General features: G+C 45.4%; 2 protein-coding genes across 2 annotated transcripts in view; both read right to left on the bottom strand.

Moving 5' to 3' along the window:
- cdc73 (cell division cycle 73, Paf1/RNA polymerase II complex component, homolog (S. cerevisiae)) overlaps positions 1-7897 on the bottom strand; it is a 30153-nt gene extending 22256 nt beyond the window's left edge. Inside the window, exons 1-7 of the mRNA XM_062993734.1 lie at positions 7735-7897; positions 3963-4068; positions 3233-3302; positions 3084-3146; positions 1875-1927; positions 1613-1701; positions 251-464 (exon numbers count right to left, since the gene is read on the bottom strand). Of these exons, the coding sequence (XP_062849804.1) occupies positions 251-464; positions 1613-1701; positions 1875-1927; positions 3084-3146; positions 3233-3302; positions 3963-4068; positions 7735-7865 (726 nt within the window). The 5' untranslated portion in view covers positions 7866-7897. The remainder of the gene's footprint in view (positions 1-250; positions 465-1612; positions 1702-1874; positions 1928-3083; positions 3147-3232; positions 3303-3962; positions 4069-7734) is intronic.
- A 2692-nt stretch (positions 7898-10589) lies between these two features.
- On the bottom strand, positions 10590-20788 carry ro60 (Ro60, Y RNA binding protein). Its single transcript, XM_062992884.1, has 9 exons — positions 20733-20788; positions 18884-19471; positions 17735-17955; positions 14569-14715; positions 14187-14324; positions 13924-14040; positions 13364-13480; positions 12376-12522; positions 10590-11916 (listed from the first exon to the last, which is right to left on the bottom strand). Exons 2-9 carry the CDS (start codon positions 19458-19460, stop codon positions 11764-11766), a joined length of 1617 nt encoding a protein of 538 aa, XP_062848954.1. The 5' UTR covers positions 19461-19471; positions 20733-20788; the 3' UTR covers positions 10590-11763.
- Positions 20789-22140: the final 1352 nt, after the last annotated feature.

Here is a 22140-nt window from a genome sequence, read left to right as displayed (position 1 = left end):
AGGAATTTTGGGTTTTCATGAGCTGTATGCCAAAATCATCAGTATTAAAACAATAAAAGACCTGAAATATTTCAGTTGGTGTGCAATGAATCTAAAATATATGAAAGTTTAATTTTTATCATTACATTATGGAAAATAATGAACTTTATCACAATATGCTAATTTTTTGAGAAGGACCTGTATATTAGGAGGTGGATGAACTACAGGCTACAGAATTGTGCATAAATGAATGAGTGAGTGAGTGAGTTACTTTGCCGCTGCTCTGTAGGATGGTGGTCCTGGTCCTCCACACCCTCTCCCTGCTCACGATGTCCCTCGTGACGTCCACCTCGGCGTCCACGAAGCTCCTCTGCTTCAGCGTGATGTCGTCGTCCAGGTCCGTCTTGATGGTGGAACGTTTCTTGGCCATGATCTTGGCCTTGATGGCGGCGATCTTCTCCACAGACATGGCCTCCGAGAGCGATCTACAACACACACACACACACACACACACACACACACACACACTATGACCTTGTTTCTACACTCACTGTCCATGTTATCAGCTCCACTTACCATATAGAAGCACTTTGTAGTTCTACAATTACTGACTGTAGTCCATTACTGTAGCCGGTATTATTTAGGCGGTGGATGATTCTCAGCACTGCAGTGACACTGACATGGTGGTGGTGTGTTAGTGTGTGTTGTGCTGGTATGAGTGGATCAGACACAGCAGCACTGCTGGAGTTTTTAAACACCTCACTGTCACTGCTGGACTGAGAATAGTCCACCGACCAAATATATCCAGCCGACAGCGCCCCGTGGGCAGCGTCCTGTGCCCACCGATGAAGGTCTAGAAGATGAGCGACTCAAACAGCAGCAATAGATGAGCGATCGTCTCTGACTTTACATCTACAAGGTGGACCGACTAGGTAGGAGTGTCTAATAGAGTGGACAGTGAGTGGACACGGTGTTTAAAACCACTCATACCAGCACAACACACACTAACACACCAACACCATCCATGTCAGTGTCACTGCAGTGCTGAGAATCATCCACCACCTAAATAATACCTGCTCTGTGGGGGGTCCTGACCATTTACGAACAGAGTAGAGAAACAGATGGACTACAGTCAGTAATTGTAGAACTACAAAGTGCTTCTATATGGAAAGTGGAGCTGATGTCTTGTCTAATTAATACATTTGGACGTGACTAAACAGTGATTTAACACCTTCGGGATGAACCGGAACGTTGACCGTGAGCCGAGCCTATGCTCAGTGTATTCCTCCACCACCAGTACCAGTGACTCTTAATTCTGTTCCTCCAGACTGGACCAGAATTGTGCTGAACTCCGGGGTGAATCGGCCACGGATGCTGGACTCTGGTGCATTAGACTGCAGCGCCACCCAGAGGTCAGATTTATTTCTTCATGAAATAAAGAAATGAAGAAATTTCTTCATACAAGAGCTAAACCAGAACCCGAGTTGCTTTTATCTCTGGTTCTGATGCCTACAGAACCAAGTGTGGAGGAAGGACGAGGACCGGACACCCGGCTGGACGCGGCGCCGACCATCGGACCTGGTAGATCCAGGGGAAGGATGAATGTACGGTTCGGTTGTGTGCGCGGACGTACCGGATCTGATCCGTCTGCACGATGCCTTCCTTGTGGCCCTCCAGACGAGCGGCCAGACGCTCCTTGTCCAGACGCACTCGCTCTTCATCCTAACACACACACACACACACACACACACACACACACACACACACACACACACACACACACACACACACACACACACACACACACACACACACACACACACACACACACACACACAGAGTCGTTACACACCGCACCGTGTGGAAACACCGGAGGCGGTTAGCCGTTATCTTACCTCGACTCGCGGCTTTTTGGCCTCGGACGCAACTTCGTCCGCCGCTCGTTTCACTGATCAGACACAAAGAGCAAAATCAACAACCAATCGACACCCAGCGCTTTATTAGGAACACACAGCATTGACTGAACCGTACAGATGAACTTTGCTGGTATACAATTACTGACTGCAGCACGTCTGTTGCTTTGTAAACTCTGGCACCGCTTCCTCTCCACCGACGCCGACCCCCGCTCTGATCGAGGAGAACGGCGCTAACCCACGCCCCCTCGGACACGTGGGCAGCAGCCGTACGCATCTCATCACCTACACTTTGACGAGTGCGGTGCAGCTCAGCGTCGTGTACGGAGAGACGCACCCTGAGAGAGAGAGAGCGCTCTTTCCTCATCTCTGTGCAGGCGCCATCAATCAGCCAGCAGACGTCGTAATTGCACCAGTCATGAGAGAGAGAGAGAGACCACATCCGGTTTAGTCCCGCCCCTATCTGAACAACAGGCCAATCGTCGTTCGTGTGGTCGCTCAGCCCACCCGGCAGGCAGAGCCGAGACTCGATACGTGTGTTTTTACCGCTGCGCCACCTCAGCGGCCAGACTGCAACGTTCATGATCCGAAAAATCACACCCCAACATTACCCCAAAACATTAAAACAGCTCTGATCCACCCAGACACGGACCTAATGGGGATCGTCCTACAGCAGTGGTCCCCAACCACAGGGCCGCGGACCGGTACCGGTCCGTGCGTCATTTATTACCGGGCCGCACAGAAAGAATAAATAAAGCAGTTTACACTGCTTCCATTTCGGGTGCTATTGTCTCTTATCACCACTAGGTGGGAGCAGAGTCTCGTTGCAGCTCATTTTCAATCATTTTGAGCAGTATGGTTAAATCCTCGTGAAATTATATCTTATATGAAAGCGGTCCGTGGTGCAAAAAAAGGTTGGGGAGCGCTGTCCTACAGGGCATCCTGGTGCACGTCTAAAATCCTCCAGCATTTGATCCACGGCAGATCTTCTGCTGGTCCGCCTTCACGTCCTCCACTCACCACAGCTGTTTGGTAGACTCAGTCAACTGACCATAATCAACACGTGAACTACGAGGAACCTCCATCAGATCCACGTCTAATAGATCCCTCACCCTAACACGCACCCCTTTCAGGGTGGTCCTAATGTTCTGGCTCATCAGTAAACACAGGAACAGAGATCTGGATCCGTACCTTGAGTGGCTCTCTGAAGGCCGATCTCGATGGGTGCACTCCTATCGATACTCGTCGACGACGCTGGAAATGAAACAGATCAGATCTCGGATCAGTCAGATCAGTCAATCAGTGATTGTACTTCCTATCATGGGCGCTCTCATACGTACAGCTCTCTCCGTTCAGGTAGGAGAGCAGGTCCTTTCTGTCCGGCCTCCTGACCACGGGGATGTTCTCCGTCTACTCGCCCGGGAGAATCGAATCATAAAATAAATACAGAAATAAACAGAAAGATCAATATTAATGCTCGTCACACTCAGAGCCAGAAATTATTTAACTTATAAATAATAATAAGCACTTATTAATGTCATAAATGTAAACAAACTATAAATAAACTTATTAAAATCCTAAACATCGTTATTTTATATACACAACACAGCATAATGGCATGATTTAGTCATTTCCTATTCCTCTATTGCAAGGAATAGAGGAATTCCTCTGACTCTCGTGTACAGAGAGACACGCTATGCCCTCTGTGAATCATCCACCACTTCTGCAGGGCAGGTGTAGCCAAACGTTCAAGTACAGGACTAGTAATCAAAAGGTCGCTGGTTCAAGCCCCAGCACTGCCAGCGCGGCCCTTAACCCTCACTTGCTTCGACAGTATAGCGTCTGCTAAATGCAGAAAACGTAAATGTGCAGGCGCATCGATGCACCAGCAGGGGTCGCTTTAGTGCAGCAGCAATGAGGAGAAACCTTAAACATCCCTCCCTCAACCAGACACGCCAACTGTGGGATTCGAACAAGAGCTCTAGATCTCTAGATCGATCGTCATGACCATCAAACATTATAAAAGCAGCTTTATGAATAAAGATTATTATTATTATTATTATTACTCACAGCGGCTCTGCGCACGTACGACGGATGTGGAAGGTGAACATTGTTGAGCAGGAACAGAATGGAGTCCAGAGTGTAATACTCCTTCGGCTGGCCTTCTTTCCCCGTCCTGTGATCACAAACATAAACAACACAACAAGGTTACAGACGGAAACGAGAAGCCGGGCATGCGTTCCTTATTTTATGACCACGACAGGCCTGAAATACACACGATAAAAGCTACACGAGTAAAACACGCCCATAAAAGAGGAACGCTAAAGTGACGCTGTGAGCGCGGCATAATAAAGTCCACACGGCTACTAACGACAAACCCAGTTCCGGAAGAGTGGAAATAAAAAAAGAAGCACTGAAAACAGAACAGAGAGGAATTTATTACTAAGCTGTTTTTGTAAATATGAACTAAATTACATTACGGCACCAGGAACACATTTCAAAAAGGGTTGGGACAGGAAAAAACCAAAGTGATGCCGTCATGAGTGGGTGTGAAATAATCATAAACACAAGGCGTTCATGAGCAAGGACGAGTTGCAACGACACGCTGCAACCAGGGCTGGATTCTGAGTACGTGGTATCGTGGTACTGAGCGGCTGTATGGGCAACGATTGGCCGGTTGCTCAGTGGGGGGGCGGGACAAAGAACCGGATACGGGTCTCTCTCTGTCAGAACGCGTGATTACGACCTCTGCCGGCTGATTCGAGGCGCCTGCGCAAGAGATGAGGAAGAGCGCCCTTAGGGTGTGTCTCTCCGCATGCGACGCTGGGTGGCGCCAAACTCATCGATGTGCGGGTGGCGAAAATGCATCCGGCTGCTGCGCATGTTTCGGAGGGGATACGTGTTAGCTTCGATCTCCTCGGTCAGGGCGGGGTTCGGCATAGACAGAGAGGAAGCACGATGCTAATTGAACAATTGGATGCGCTAAAGGGGGAGAAAAATGAAAAAAAAAAAAAAAAACCCCGCATGAGCTGATAGTCTGGGCACAACGTTTCTCCAGAATTTCACCATCTACAGTCCATAACATTGTTAAAAGATTCAGAGAATCGGGCCGCTCAGGTGGCGCAGAGGTAAAATACGCAAGCACACCAGAGCTGGGATTTCGAACACATCGTATAGAATCTTAGCTCTGCCATCCGTTCGGCTGTTGTTCGTACAGGGAGGGAGCCGGATAGGGAGCTCATAACTGATGCAATTGCGACCTCTGCTGGCTGATTGATGGCGTCTGCACAGAGTCGAGGAATAATGCTGATCAGGGTGTGGCTCTCCATGCACAGGGCTGATTCGCATATGAACTCGGCTGGTGCAGGTGAAAAAATGCAGTCGGGTACTGCTCACGTGTCGGAGGGGGCGTGTGCCAGTTCGCTCTCCTCGATCAGGGGCGGGGGTCAGCACCGGTACAGAGGAAACGTAACGCAATCAGGTAAAAATTCAGAGAATCGGAAAAAGTCTCCGTGATGACGCGTGAAGCTGAAAACCGAAACTGAACAGAACCACATGGACTCCGGAACGCTTCGGAAAACCCTCGTGAGTGAACACAGATCATCGCTGCATCCACAAACACGAGTTCAATCTCGACCACGCAAAGCAAGCGCCAAATATTTCTTTTATTTAGATGCATACGAGGGTCTTCGAAAAGTTTCCGCACTTTTTTTAAAAACTGTATTTATTAGGAATTTTAAAAACAAATGACCCCCCCAACGACAACGTCACGCACTACGTGGTGTTCCGTCAACAGCGGCCTGAATCCGAGCTCAACCTGGACTACCGCCAGAAAGGTAAGATACCAGATCTGAACATGGAAAGTTTCCCTCTTTATCTTCCAATTTACTCATATCCAATTCCTGACTGTGAATGCGCTGGTGCTTGCACAATCAAGACCTAATCAAGGAGAGCCAGATCAACACACCCCCCTCTGACACAGGGCAGGTGTAGCCTAGTGGTTAAGGTACTGGACTAGTAATCGAAAAACCGCTGGTTCGAGCCTCACTACTGCCAGGTTGCAAACTGTTGGGCCCTTGAGCAAGGCCCTTAACCCTCAATCGCTTAGACTGTACACTAATGCGCCGCTGCTTTCTCATCAGCATCACATGAAAATCTTCTTCCCCTTAAAGCTTGAGATGGAGCTAAATCAGACACGCCCGATTCCTCCTCCTGCCTCCTCAACGCTTAAAACCAAAGTAGGGATGTCCCGATCACGTTTTTTTTTGTTCCCCATCCCGATCTTTAATTTTGATCCCGATCCGATACCGAGTCTCAAACCGATACTTGTGTTTTCTAGATATTGTGTAGATAAGAACTGGATAATACTGTTCACACGGTGCACACTTCAACTACATAACAGTTATTCACATTAATCCAGTGTACATGTTTAACACCTGAATAGCTCTGCAGTGCTGTAGGGAAAACATTGCCTGCATCCAAACTATTGTTTAACGTTCTTTTATTTTTACAAAATAGAAGTAAACAAACTTAGTGCAGCATTGTAGCAGTGAAACTAGAACACTCAACATGAAGTGAAGGATCTTTCTGAGGAAAATCAGCGTCTCCGTCGTGTTAGCGGACGGCCGGTTCCTCTTCTCATCATATAATAATAATAAACTCGCTGTATTCGGCCGAGTGTTTATGTTTTAGGTGCCGTATCAGATTGGTAGTGATTGTAGATCGTTTTGGTTAACTGATATCTGGTTTGTTTCTTATTAGCCACCGTACTTGTAGGCGTGTTGTGTAACTGAGCCAATCAGAGTGCTTGGTACTGAGAGGTCGTTCAGTCTTGTAACTCGTGCTGTATTTAATTCTCCCTGAAGTTTTCATACTGGGATTAAAAGTGATTGTTTAGTAAACCGGAGTGATCCTGGACTCACACGCCGTATAGACAGTAAAGTTCTACAGTAATGAACGCGGCTCTGCTCCCACCGCCTCGTGAAACGCTCACATTACAGACGTTACACTTCACTGCTGGACTCTCCGTTCACGACACCTGCTTGACCGCTGACGTAAAGCGAAAAAATCTGGTTCAGGATCGGGCTCAGTAAAGCCGATACCGATCAGTTAAAAAATGCCTCGATCGGGCCCGATTCCGATCTCGGATCGGGACATCCCTAAACCAAAATATAAAGCTACAGTGTACAGTCTGAGCAACTGAGAGTTAAGGGCCTTGCATAAGGGCCCTACAGTTGCAACATGGCAGTGGTGGAGCTTGAACCAGCGACCTTCTGATTACTAGTCCAGTACCAAGCAAGGATGTTTCAAAGGTGTGACATTTTGCAAAGACTCGGACAGCTTAAGAAGAACGTTCTCTACGCTCATCAGCAACAAATTCAAGGGTTTTGCCATCTACGGTCCATAACATTATTAAAAGATTCAGAACATCCAGAGGAATCTCTGCACATCTGAGCGCCTGTGACCCTCATTATAATGCTCATAAATACACATCACAAGCTTGGTACGAAGTTCTGGAGAGCAGACTGTGAAGTAGATCATCACCTTTGTCATTCAGGACTTAAATTATACACTAAAAGTGACGTCACAATGCAACCAAATATCGCGATAATTGTCACTCCACGTAAGTATCGCGATATTTGGTTATAAACATCGCAAGTTTGAACAAGCGTGTATACTACAGTGTCAAATTTCCGCAGTTAATGCGTCTAAAAAAAGAAAAATAAACTCGTTTCAGAGGTCAGGATGAAGTGCGAGCACCAGATTGCCAAAACTTGCTGCTAGTTAGTTAGCATCCCTGTGCTAGCAGCGCTAACAGTGAGGAGGAAGCAGTGAAACTCACCCCCAGATAAGATAGTTCGTCTTAACGTTTTTCGGCCACGAAAACTCCCCAAAAATCACTTCATCCCCCTTAGCGATGATCTCCTTCTTCTGGATGTTGTACTGTCGCAGTACACTCAACACGTCCGCCATCTTCAGCCCGTCTGCACTCAGCTAGCGCTCACGGTTTATCTGGCTACACACTACAAACACACCGCCGGGCTGTGTTCCAAATACGTCCTTGTGCCCTGCACATGCGCACTACATACGGTTCAACAAAGCGCCTACCTAGTGCACTAATTCCAAATGGAACTTGATTTGAATCGCTAGGACAAGCTTGCCTACTATAAACGCCTAATAGGAATCTTTATACTGCGTGAACGGAATATGTCACAATGCGCAATTTCTTCGTTGTTTATTACAATTAAGAATCTGGAAATAGTTCGTAGAACGAATGCATACGTATACTGAATAACATGCTCCAAAAATGGCACACATTTATCCAGGCAAATGCTGAGAAAGTCGTCACTTAGGACCGTGCACTACTTCGTTTTCTGTATGGTTGCCCATGCTTCTGGGTTGTCGCCACCAAATTAGAGGCCAAATTAGTCCTTACCACCCCTGCACAAGCTTGCCATTTAGCTGTGTAGTCTGCCATGTTTTCATCTGTGAACAGTAAAGATTGTGGTGAAGCGAGTGGCTCCTGAGGGCCACAATAGCAGACATCTATTTATCCAAATTAAAAGCCAGGTTAGTCTTTAAGGTCATTTGGGATTAAAGGTTCCACTATCTTTACCCCCTTGCACAAGCACTGTGTACGCTTGCCATTTAGCAAAGTAGTCTGCCATGTTTTCATCTGTGAACAGTAAAGATTGTGGGGAAGCGTGTGGCTCCTGAGGGCCACAATAACAGGAGGAATGTAAACAAGCCACCTAGAAATGTAGTGCAGTGTATTTTCTGTATGGTTCCCGGTGATACCCCGCTACCTCCACAGCCCAATTTCCACCCTATGCACCTTCAATCCTAATGAATTGACTAGCAGATTGTGTGTGTCATTTTGAACCCTGGTGAAACATGGTATGCCTGCCAGTTAGCAATATAGTCTGCCATGTTTTCATTTGTGAGCAAGATTGTGGTGAATTAAAGAGCTGCAGATGATTGAAAATCACAACCAGATTCTTCTGGTAGATTTTTCTTGCTCCCTGGACTCTGACAACTACTTAGTGTCTGTATTACTTGCATATTTGCGCAATATTGCATTTTTTGCACCTTACTCTTTTTATATCTGCTGCTAAATAAACCCAACGCTGCTAACTGTATATCAGAACGTGTTTTTACCTCACTTATCATTTACTACTCTTGTCTCTAGTCTTGTCTCTTTTAATGACCTTTTTTTTTTAGATTAGAAATGTCTTTTGTATTTATTGTACTGTTGTTTATCTGCACTGGTTCTGGTTCTGGTTCTGGAGGAACGTTGTTTCGTTTCAATCTGTACTTGTATAGAGCTGAAATGACAATGAAGCCTCTCTCCCTTCTCCCTGTCTGATCATCTGACAGTGATGGAGACTCACAGTGAGCTGAATGGCATACAGAGAGGCACACTTGGCACCTCTTAGATCGACCACCACTTATGCAGGCAACTTGACCAGACAGCAACAGGGAGAATTACACACCAGCAGTGAAACCCTTTCAACCTTCCAGCCTGGCTCCCTCATGCACAACAAACTGTGCCAGTTGGACGCCTGACCAAGTTGAAAGCCCCGCCTGGGATTCATTTACATTTTACATCTTACATTTTCGGCGTTTAGCAGACGCTCTTATCCAGAGCGACTTACAAAGTGCTTCCACAGTGTACATTACCTCACTGTACTTAAAAAAGACAACAGTCAGGGAATATAAATCTGCTGAAAACCTTCTTAGAACCAGATGTGTTTTTAAGCAAGAAATAATGAGCATTAGTAAGTGCATGTCAGCTTAAGTGCTTAGTACAGGATTCGAACTAAGCTCAAGTTTTGAGTGGTTATGTGCTAACGTGGCAACCCCAGTGTGCCATGTTTTCATTTGTGAGCAGTAAACATTGTATTGAAGTAAGGAGCTTTAGGGGCGTGTCTGTAAACAAGCCAGCCTGACTCGGTGCTTTTTTTCTTTTGGCTACATGATAAACTTGCTGCACTATAAAAATAATTGATGTTCCTATTTCATGATGTGGATTTCCAGGATTGAACTTAGAAGCACCTTGTGAGGTTCCATCCCAGTTCAGACCATAAATAACTGCTTTTTACAACCAACACAGTGCACTACATTCCCCAAAAACTCCGAGATCCTAAAACAAAACGCACATATTGCAGATTCATTATTGTAGGATGAATTTATTCTTTTTATTATTAAGTACAGATCTTAAGCCAAATAGAATCCTTTAATATAAAGACCTGGAATGAAAAAAGACCACAATACACGTTTCAACTGTGTAATGGTCCATCCTAGATGCCTCCGAGCCCAGAGAAGTCGACGCAGCTTCTGGACATGGTTAACATAAGGCTTCTTTTTTGCTTAGTTAAGTGTTAAGTATGATTTGTGCAGTAACTCTGTATTGTAGAGCTTGATAAAGGTTTGATAAACTAATCCCTCACCCATGTGGTTATATCAGCTAGTGTTGAGTGGAGGTTCTTGATGCGGCGCCGTCTGAGGGATGGAAGATCACCTCATTATTAGCCCTAAATTGCCCCGTCCCAACTTTTTTTGGAATGTGTTGCAGGTCTGAAATGCAGGAATGGATGTAGTTGAGCAGATAAAACATGAAATATCTCAATATAATAAGATGAACAACAACTCAGAAGCAGTGGTGAGATTAGAACAATAATATTTATTAGTGTTAAAGTGCTAAACGTACAAGAATTCAGGTTTCATTAGTAAATATGAGCTACAGAGACTAAAAAAGTGCGGAAGCTCTGATTAAAGTAAAAACAATTTAATATATTATCTAGTGTTCCATAAATTAAACACAGTACTTTCACTTTCATTTAAAACATTAGTCAGTCAGAAATACCCTACATATTTTACCGTCCTGTGCAAAAGTTTAAGCACCCCAGCTCCAATTCCACATGATGTACATTCTATAATGTACAATTACTGCTTATTTCACTTCATTTCACCTTCATTAGCATTTTATCCTGGAGAGCACGAGAGGTATTTCTCGGGACTTCCAACGAACAGGAAATGAACGTTTGCTTGTACACGCAGCGTATTATCCAGGCTTTACTATATATACCACTTATCACTCAAGTGAATGGAATTATGGGTCAGCAAATCGGTTACTCTAATAAAGTAAATCCGGCTGCTCTGTTCACACTACACGACTGGATCTCTTGTAATCGGGAGTCTTTCAAGTCGGTGTGTATTTCACACTACACGACTGATGGGTGATGGGGGGTCACACACTACACCATCTATCACCAACTGGAATCGCAGCTGAGCTTCTCTGCTCTCCCAAACTACGTTTAGTCACGAGAACACACGCGAGAAGTGACGAGGGGTTTAATGACACCACGTCCAAAAATGCACGTCAACAAGCAGCGAGCGATCAAAGTGTGTGTGCTGATGTGCAGCGTAATATCAAGGAGGAAAAATAAATGAATCTGAGTGGATTTGGCAACACGACCAGCATGGATTGTTCTGTAGTGAGTTGGAGGTTAATAAATATTGTTTGCAATACAGCGTGGGTGTTTTGTAGAAAACAATCAGGTCAGAAATACTGTAAAGCTTGTGTGTGTGCTGATGTATTCTGATATAAACTATATTACGCCCCTGTATCACCTGTTTACACTCCTCCCCTGCGTTTCCCCTCATTGGCTGTTCGACACAGCACTCATTGCCAGTCGGAAACTCAGATCCAGATATCTGACATGCTAGAGTTTTGATCGCCGAGCGAACGCCGAGTTGCTCCCGAGCCGGCAAATCTAGCGCCGACCAGTCGCCGAGCCAGAATCAGGGCAAGAATCGTGTAGTGTGAACCGGGCATAAGTAGAACTACATTTCCCACGATGCACCTCCCTCAGATGACGTCCGTGATGAAGTTACGGATGACGTCGATGGCGTGCGAGTCGAACCCGCCCACGTCCAGCATGCCGCCGTCGTCCGGATCGGCCACGCAGACGATGTTGGTGGTCATGGCACACACGATCAGCTTGGAGGACACGCTGGTCTTCTACACACACACACACACACACACACACACACACAATGCCAAATAAATGCAAACGACTGACATGGGGGGTGTGGGGGGTTCTGTCAAGTACCGGCGAGTACGAATCTCAGCTCTACTCCCGGCAGGCTGGGCGCCTACACAGACAATGATAGACGATCGTTGGTGCTGCACAGAGACGAGGGATAACGGACATCGGTGTGATGTTTGAAACCTGGTGCAGGTGAAAAGAAGCGGTCGGTGCTGCACACGTATCGGAGGGGGCGTGTGTTAGTCAGCAGTAGAGAGGAAGCGAAATGCGATCGGGGAATTGGATACGACTAAATTGGGAGAACAACTGGGGAAAATGCAAAAAAAGACCTGACCTAAACCCCATCCAGCATTAATGAGGGCTCTTAAGGAACGAGGAGAACATACCAAATTACTCAGAAGTTCACCCTGGCTTTAGTTTTGATCACGTACCCGTCTGTAGGTCCTGAGCGTCTCCGCAGGACTCGACCTCCCGGTCCAGGTCTCGTTATTGGTCAGGATGATGAAGACGTCCACGGTCCTGTCGTTCTCCGATGCCCAGGTTACGGGCAGAGCGCAGTCTGTACCAGAACCGTCAGCCTACACGTACATATATACACCGACCAGCCATAACATTAAAACCACCTCCTCGTTTCTACACTCACTGTCCATGTTATCAGCTCCACTTACCATATAGAAGCACCTTGTAGTACTACAATTACTGACTGTAGTCCATCTGTTTCTCTACATGCTGTCCTTCAATGGTCAGGACCACCACAGAGCAGATATTATTTAGGTGGTGGATGATTCTCAGCACTGCAGTGACACTGACATGGTGGTGGTGTGTTAGTGTGTGTTGTGCTGGTATGAGTGGAGTTTTTAAACACCTCACTGTCACTGCTGGACTGAGAATAGTCCACCGACCAAAAACATCCAGCCGACAGCGCCCCGTGGGCAGCGTCCTGTGCCCACCGATGAAGGTCTAGAAGATGAGCGACTGAAACAGCAGCGATAGATGAGCGATCGACTCTGACTTTACATCTACAAGGTGGACCGACTAGGTAGGAGTGTCTAATAGAGTGGACGGTGAGTGGACACGGTGTTTAAAAACTCCAGCAGCGCTGCTGTGTCTGATCCACTCATACCAGCACAACACACACTAACACACCACCACCATGTCAGTGTCTGTGGGGGTCCTGACCATTGAAGAACAGCATGAAAGGAGCTAACAAAGCATGCAGAGAAACAGATGGACTACAGTCAGTAATTGTAGAACTACAAAGTGCTTCTATATGGTAAGTGGAGCTGATAACATGGACAGTGTGTGTAGAAACAAGGAGGTGGTTTTAACTATTGTAACCCTCCTAGTTTTACTAGGACAGGTGGGTCACTGGTTGCCAACTGGAACCAGTACAGCCAGCTACCAGTGCTGAACGCTCACCTGTACCAGCTGCGTGGTTATCTGGAGAAGTGAGGCGTCCGTGGAGACTGGACAGGGGACGACGGTTCCTCCAGAGAACAGCAGGACCTGCGAGTTCGGCTCAGTCCGCGTGATCACCTGGAACAGTAAACACACTTAAGTATTGGGACGCCCCCTCAGCCACAGCGGTTGCTACCAGGTGTAATGAATCAGTGTTATGTAGGAAACGACATGCTTCCGAGTTTGCAGAAACAGTTTAGGGAAGGCCCACATGCTCAACTCAACAGGAACATCAACTGATCAGTCATCTTCTGACTGAATGGGCACAAATTCCCACACGCGGACACACTCCAAAGTCTTGAGAAGCTTCTCAGAAGAGCGGCTGTTGTTCTAGCTGAAAAATCACACAGAGGGTCACTTTATTTGAATAAAATAATAATAAATAACAGGAAACGGGACGTCCGACAAGCTCAAGACCAGGCGCCCAGATACTTTTGACCATATAGTGTCTGTCTGGCAGCTAGTAAAATGACCAGGGAATGGACGCGGTGTATTTTAAGAGTGTAGAACGGACATCTCACCAGGCTCATGGCGGCAGCGACGGTCACCGTGCTGATGCAGCTGCCCAGAGCGATGCTGCCGAGTCGAGAGCTCACGTCCACCCCGAGCACCAAGCGCTTTCCTGAGGGCTCCACGTTCTGCGGAGACATCGTTCGCGTTTACCGCCGCGTATCAAACAGTCCGTCTCATTGGAGGAGCTTTGGAAAGGTCAGCGAACAGGGAACAGATACCCACAGGCACACTCAGGCTTTTAAAGAGACCTACCTGATGCATCGGTGCTCACCTGCAGACATTTGTAGAAGGCGGAGTCCAGGGCTTGGATGACGTCTAGGTTCGGCTCCCATTTTAACTTCCCCCGAATGCCGTGTCCCCGCCTGTAGGTCTCCGAGGCGACCGTGATGCTCAGAGGATGCGTTTTGGTCTGGATCGAGATAAACATCAAAGAGATTAACGAAACCACTCACACCCCTTCCCCAATTCAGCCCCAATCCAGGCATGGCCAATCGGAGAAACCATGTTCAGCCATTGTCCCTCCCACTAGAGCTTGAGATTCTAGCACTAGAGCCTACAGACGATGCGATCCAGGGTTCAAATTCCCAGCAGTGCTACCATCCGGTCAGGCGTCCACACACAGACATGAATGGCTATATTTTCTTCATCATTACCTTCAGAAGAGCTTGTTCGTCCTGAATCCGCTCACACACAGTCGCCACATCTGGATTTCCAGGGGCAAGAACCTGGTCCACACTCATTTTGCCCAGATGTGACAGGAGGTCGGTGAGGGGCATGTCCTTCAGCAGGGCTCTCCATACCTTCACATCAGCAACACACACACACACACACACACACAAACACACACACACACACACACACACAGAGATGAAGCAACTCCATCCATCATCCACCCATCTATTAATCCATCTACTCATCTATTAATCCATCCATTTATCTATTAATCCATCCATCCATCCATTAATCCATCCATCATCCATCTATTAATCCATCCATCATCCATCTATTAATCCATCCATCCATCTATTAATCCATCCATCCATCTATTAATCCATCCATCATCCATCTATTAATCCATCCATCATCCATCTATTAATCCATCCATCATCCATCCATCCATCCATCCATCCATCTATTAATCCATCATCCATCTATTAATCCATCCATCATCCATCTATTAATCCATCCATCATCCATCTATTAATCCATCCATCCATCTATTAATCCATCCATCATCCATCTATTAATCCATCCATCATCCATCTATTAATCCATCATCCATCTATTAATCCATCCATCATCCATCTATTAATCCATCCATCATCCATCTATTAATCCATCCATCCATCCATCCATCATCCATCTATTAATCCATCATCCATATATTAATCCATCCATCATCCATCTATTAATCCATCCATCATCCATCTATTAATCCATCATCCATCTATTAATCCATCCATCATCCATCTATTAATCCATCCATCATCCATCTATTAATCCATCCATCATCCATCCATCCATCCATCATCCATCTATTAATCCATCCATCATCTATTAATCCATCCATCATCCATCTATTAATCCATCCATCATCCATCTATTAATCCATCCATCATCCATCTATTAATCCATCCATCATCCATCTATTAATCCATCCATCATCCATCTATTAATCCATCATCCATCTATTAATCCATCCATCATCCATCTATTAATCCATCCATCCATCCATCATCCATCTATTAATCCATCATCCATCTATTAATCCATCCATCATCCATCTATTAATCCATCATCCATCTATTAATCCATCCATCATCCATCTATTAATCCATCCATCATCCATCTATTAATCCATCCATCATCCATCTATTAATCCATCCATCATCCATCTATTAATCCATCCATCATCCATCTATTAATCCATCCATTCATCCATCCATCATCCATCTATTAATCCATCATCCATCTATTAATCCATCCATCATCCATCTATTAATCCATCCATCCATCCATCATCCATCTATTAATCCATCATCCATCTATTAATCCATCCATCATCCATCTATTAATCCATCATCCATCTATTAATCCATCCATCATCCATCTATTAATCCATCCATCATCCATCTATTAATCCATCCATCCATCCATCCATCATCCATCTATTAATCCATCATCCATCTATTAATCCATCCATCATCCATCTATTAATCCATCCATCATCCATCTATTAATCCATCCATCATCCATCTATTAATCCATCCATCCATCCATCATCCATCTATTAATCCATCCATCATCTATTAATCCATCCATCATCCATCTATTAATCCATCCATCATCCATCTATTAATCCATCCATCATCCATCTATTAATCCATCCATCATCCATCTATTAATCCATCCATCCATCCATCCATCATCCATCTATTAATCCATCCATCTATCTATTAATCCACCCATCCATCCACTCATCTATTAATCCATCCATCCATCTATTAATCCATCCATCTATTAATCCATCCATCATCCATCTATTAATCCATCCATCTATCTAGTAATCCACCCATCCATCCACTCATCTATTAATCCATCCATCTATCTATTAATCCACCCATCATCCATCTATTAATCCATCCATCTATTAATCCATCCATCATCCATCTATTAATCCATCCATCTATCTAGTAATCCACCCATCCATCCACTCATCTATTAATCCATCCATCCATCTATTAATCCATCCATCTATTAATCCATCCATCATCCATCTATGAATCCATCCATCCATCCATCTATTAATCCATCCATCCATCCATCCATCTATTAATCCATCCATCATCCATCTATTAATCCATCCATCCATCCATCCATCTATCTATTAATCCACCCATCCATCCATCTATTAATCCATCCATCATCCATCTATGAATCCATCCATCCATCCATCTATTAATCCATCCATCCATCCATCCATCTATTAATCCATCCATCATCCATCTATTAATCCATCCATCCATCCATCCATCTATCTATTAATCCACCCATCCATCCATCTATTAATCCATCCATCCATCTATTAATCCATCCATCCATCCATTTATTAATCCATCCATCCACTCATCTATTAATCCACCCATCATCCATCTATCTATTAATCCACCCATCCATCTATTAATCCACCCACCCATCTATTAATCCATCCATCTATTAATCCACCCATCCATCTATTAATCCATCCATCCATCCATCTATTAATCCACCCATCCATCCATCTATTAATCCATCCACCCATCCATCCATCTATTAATCCATCCATCCATCCATCTATTAATCCACCCATCCATCTATTAATCCATCCATCCATTAATCCATCCATCCATCTATTAATCCATCCATCCATCTATTAATCCATCCATCTATTAATCCATCCATCCATCTATTAATCCACCCATCTATTAATCCATCCATCCATCTATCTATTAATCCACCCATCTATCCATCCATCTATCTATTAATCCACCCATCCATCCATCCATCTATTAATCCACCCATCCATCCACTCATCTATTAATCCACCCATCCATCCATCCATCAATCCACCCATCCATCCACTCATCTATTAATCCACCCATCCATCTATCTATTAATCCACCCATCCATCCATCCATTTATTAATCCACCCATCCATCCACTCATCTATTAATCCACCCATCCATCCATCCATCAATCCACCCATCCATCCACTCATCTATTAATCCACCCATCCATCTATTAGTACATCCACTCATCAGAAGTATGAGGTTGTTCTACCTCAGTAGATTTGAGGTGTTTGGTGAGGAGGTGCTCTCTCTCCAGTCGCTGCTCCTCGATCAGATGCGCCACCTCCTGCTCATCACTCGAGTGCTTGGCCTTTTCCACCGCCTCCAGGTACGCCAGCACTTTCATCACCTCCTCTGGGTTCTCCTTCCCCCCGTACACCTCCTGCACCTCCCTCCAGCCTTTAGTGACGTATTTACTGACGAGAGCGACGGCTACGAAAATAATAGTGATTTAATTTAATACAGTAACTGAATTTCACCCTGCCAGTAGATGGCACACGTACTACATGGCCAAAAGTATATGGACACCTGACGCTTTCTGCCGGTCAGAGGCCGGCATAAGATCATCATCATATTTAATGCCAATCTGTCCTGGTCAGGGTCGCTGTGTGTCTGGCCTCCCCAGAATCACTGGCTGCAATGCAGTAACACCCTGAACAGGAGCGTGACCGACTGATAGCACCAACTTTTTGGTACCTACATTCACTAGTTATTGTACAAGCGACACCTACCATACAGATGAACTCTGTGGGTATACAACTACTGACTGTAGCTCATCTGTTGCTCTGTACCGGATGACGTTCTCAGCACTGCACTGAGACTAACGTTGTAACAACATAGTAGTGACACGGTAGTGTGTGTGTTCTGGTATGAGTGTAGCAGGTGCAGCAGTGTTGTTGGGATAGACGTACAGGCCCCCTTATTAGGAACTGGTTCTAGGTGGACAGTTTGAGGCACAATGTGTGCTCATCATCCTCCCAATCATTGGCAATGAGGTGTTTATATATCCCAACAACACTGCTGCACCTGCTACACTCATACCAGAACACACACACTACAGCGCGGTGCTGAAAATGGCCCAGCATCCAAATGTTATTTGATCAGCGGGGGTCCTACAGAGGTCCACTTGGACTGAAAAATGCACTAGACAGGCTACAGTCAGTAATTGTATACCCACAAAGTTCATATATCACAAATGTATGTATTGAATAGGCTTAAATAATAAAGTAATGTGGCTACTGATGAGAACCGAATATGCAAACGTCTGGAACCCAAACGCCCTGCCACACCCCACCACGCCCCCTGGCAGACCTAAATTTGGATGGGCACCCACACTACGTCCTTCACGTCCTGCCCTTACCATCGCTGCCCGGCTTAAAGTGCGCCAGCCTGAACAGGTCCTGGTGCGACCATCCTCCCATCCTCATGCACTTGGTCACGTCGCGTGCCAGCCTGAGCGGCTCACGCCCGTTGTACCAGTTTGCCACGGCCTTCCTGAGTGCCCGACCCCACATGCCGCGCTGCCCGCCGGCGCTCAGCTCTTTTTTGAACCGGACGAAGGTGAAGAGTTCGCCCGGGGAGGCGCAGACCTCGCCGAGGGCGCCGTACGCCGCCCGCTTGGCCTCGGCGTCCGTGCGCTGCGAGATCGCGGCCAGGGCGAACAGGGCGGGGTTTACGCTCTTAGCGCCGCCCTTCCGGCTCAGCTGCCGGACCTCGTGCACGACCTCGCAGCCCCGGCCGGCGTCGAGCAGCTCGGTCAGGGTGGACGCCCGCTCCGGGGTGAGGCGCTGCTTCTCACGCGCGCTGTAGGTGGCGCTCTGAGAGCCGTAGCACAGAAAGCGGCGCAGGCGCAAATCCTCCGTTACCGTCCAGTCACTGTTCGTGTCCGGCTGTACCGGAGCGTCCGATAGCTGCTCTGGAGGAGACGACTGATCCATGGTGATGATGCCTGCAGGAGGAAAAGCAGTGGGCAAAGAAGGGGTTTAAAATCTGGCCAAGGGGTGAGATGCCAGGTGTTTACCTGAGCTGCGGGGGGTAACGGCCCTGCTTGTGTTACTTTAGTTTCGCCCTAAGGCTGAAGAGCGTGCGCGATGCGCGCTGCCCACTGCGCTACTCAAACAGCGGAGTATTTATAGTGGTGGTAAATTCGGTTGATTTTATGGACTCGGGTTAATCTGAGTCACTCAGTAATGTGATCCGGTTCACTTGGGTCACTTGAGTCAGTTGAGTCACTTGTACTGACATTCTGATTGCGACTGATTTATTGCATTAAAATGCATCCAAATATTACGTCTTCCATGCACTCATCTTCTGTAAATAAATCCTTCTCTCTTAATTCTCCTGGCCCCTCACACTTCTCTTATCAGTGACAAGTTGACACTTTTTTTTTAAAGTGAAATCTTGACCATGTGGGAGGGGGATTGAATCACCTACCAATCAGATGGGTATATTAATGGGTCAAGGGTTTAAAATTACCATGGGGGCTGTGATACTCCTTAAGTGGTACAGTACTAAAGTAGCCTGTAAGCATTTGCATTTTAATAATAATATAACTATATTTTGTTCTTTTGCTTACAAGAAAATATGCTGCATTACTAATCTCTTCCACTACCACTGATAATACAGTGTGTTTAACCGCTTATTTATTGTAATATTTAACTTATTACTTAGATTCACGGACTGGAGTGAAGTCGGTTCAGCCAAATGATCTGAGTCAGAGGTGTTTCCAGTGAGTCGGCTCACTCGCCTTGTGTACTTAGCAGCAGCCAGTCAGAGGACTCGTAGGATCCGGGTTAATTGAGATTTCGGACTCGTGATTCCTGATTCAGTAAAAAAGATTCGAATCATTAACCCGGGTGATTCAGGAACCGCCCAGCTCTACTATTGACCAGTCTAATTATCTGCAGCGTTTCTTTCCCATTGATAAAAATACGGAACAAAGCGCGTCCAGTATCAGTTCAATACGGAACGCGACGTTTAGTTTCCAAATACGGAACGATTCCGTATTTTACGGGACGGTTGGCAACCCTAGCCAGGATTAACAATACTCTATAGAGATGCGCTAGCTGAACCGACTCACTTCACAAAAACGTACAAATACAATAAAGTCCATAAAATTACATTTTCCCATTAGATAAATAAATATGAATCATTTTAAATACAAACTACTTTATAAATTAAGTACATTTAGAGAATTTAGGAGTTCTTACCGAGCTCGTTATCGCAAATCTGAAGTGAAGGGAATCTGTGCTATTCAGTGGCTGAGTTCCAATTCCAATTCCATCCACACTTGCGCCCTAGCTAGGACACCTAAGTAGTGCGTAAAGCACGCCGCCATTGCGGATCTGTTTCAAATCGGATTGAATTTACGCTGTTTGAATATTTTTGGCTCTATTTTCGTATCTGTGCAACTGTCCATTTTGTCATTAAACTGTGTGAACAGGTAGCGTCCACAAAAATAACTGATGTTATATTTAAAGCGTTCTGTTTGCCATGGATTGAACTGTAATACTGTAATTCTGTAGAACCACAAGGTGGCAGCAAAAGCAACTAAATATTTGTTTACAAAACGTCCTCAAGGTGGCGCTACTTGTACTATACGACCAAAAGTATGTGGACAGCCTTGGTATTTATTGTTTCAGTCACACACATTGCTAAAAGAGGAATGTATTTATTTATTAGGATTTTAACATCATGTTTTACACACTTTGGTTACATTCATGACAGAAACGGTTCAAGTTTAATATCAAACACAGTCACGGACAATTTTGTATCTTCAATTAACCTCACTTGCACGTCTTTGGACTGTGGGAGGAAACCGGAGCTCCCGAAAAAAACCACAGACACAGGAAAAACATGCAAACTCCCCACAGAAAGGACCCGGAGGGCCCACCTGGGGATCGAACCCAGGACCTTCTTGCTGTGAGGCGACAGAGCTACCCACCGAGCCACCGTGCTGCCCGCTAACAGAGGAAACCAACCTGAATTTTTGAAAGGAGTGTTTGTAGAAATACACAGTATGAATAAACGTATGTGACTTCTAACTCTTTTAATACTCGACTTCAGGCATTCAGATACACCCATTGTGCAGCAAATGAATTAAATGCCACGCTTTTGACTTTGTGCAGCAGTTTGGGGGAGGCCCTTGTATGAAACTGTTCATTAACAATCTCAGCCATGATTTGAAATCATTAAATAAAACTGTTTGTGATGGAACAGCAGTGCAAAAGTGCATTATGTAATCCATAAGCCAAAAATAAAGTCTGCTCAGGATACGTTCACGTTCACGATCACGTTGTCTCGTGAAATGTGATTATCACTGTCAAATATATGTGTTTTTTTTTTTTTTTTCTGGCACGTCGTGTTCTGTATCCAGTCTCATTAGGCAGTATAAGTGAAGATTCCAAGCTGTTATATTAGCTGAGAGAGGCGGCACAGGGTTCAAAATGAAGAGATGGCAATTATTTTGGCACACATGTCGTGGGGACCGAAAGTTCAAACTGAATACCACGTTTTTCATTACAAATCATATAATAAGCATAATGATGTGAATGAAAACCGAATCTCAGAGAAATGTGCATTATTGTATGTATGATTTAGATCAACTAGATTAGCGAG

Source organism: Trichomycterus rosablanca, chromosome 4 (genome assembly GCF_030014385.1).
Source record: "Trichomycterus rosablanca isolate fTriRos1 chromosome 4, fTriRos1.hap1, whole genome shotgun sequence".
Lineage (NCBI taxonomy): Eukaryota > Metazoa > Chordata > Actinopteri > Siluriformes > Trichomycteridae > Trichomycterus > Trichomycterus rosablanca.
Note: the sequence above shows the minus strand (reverse complement) of the source record. Positions and strands in the feature narration are given on the sequence as shown.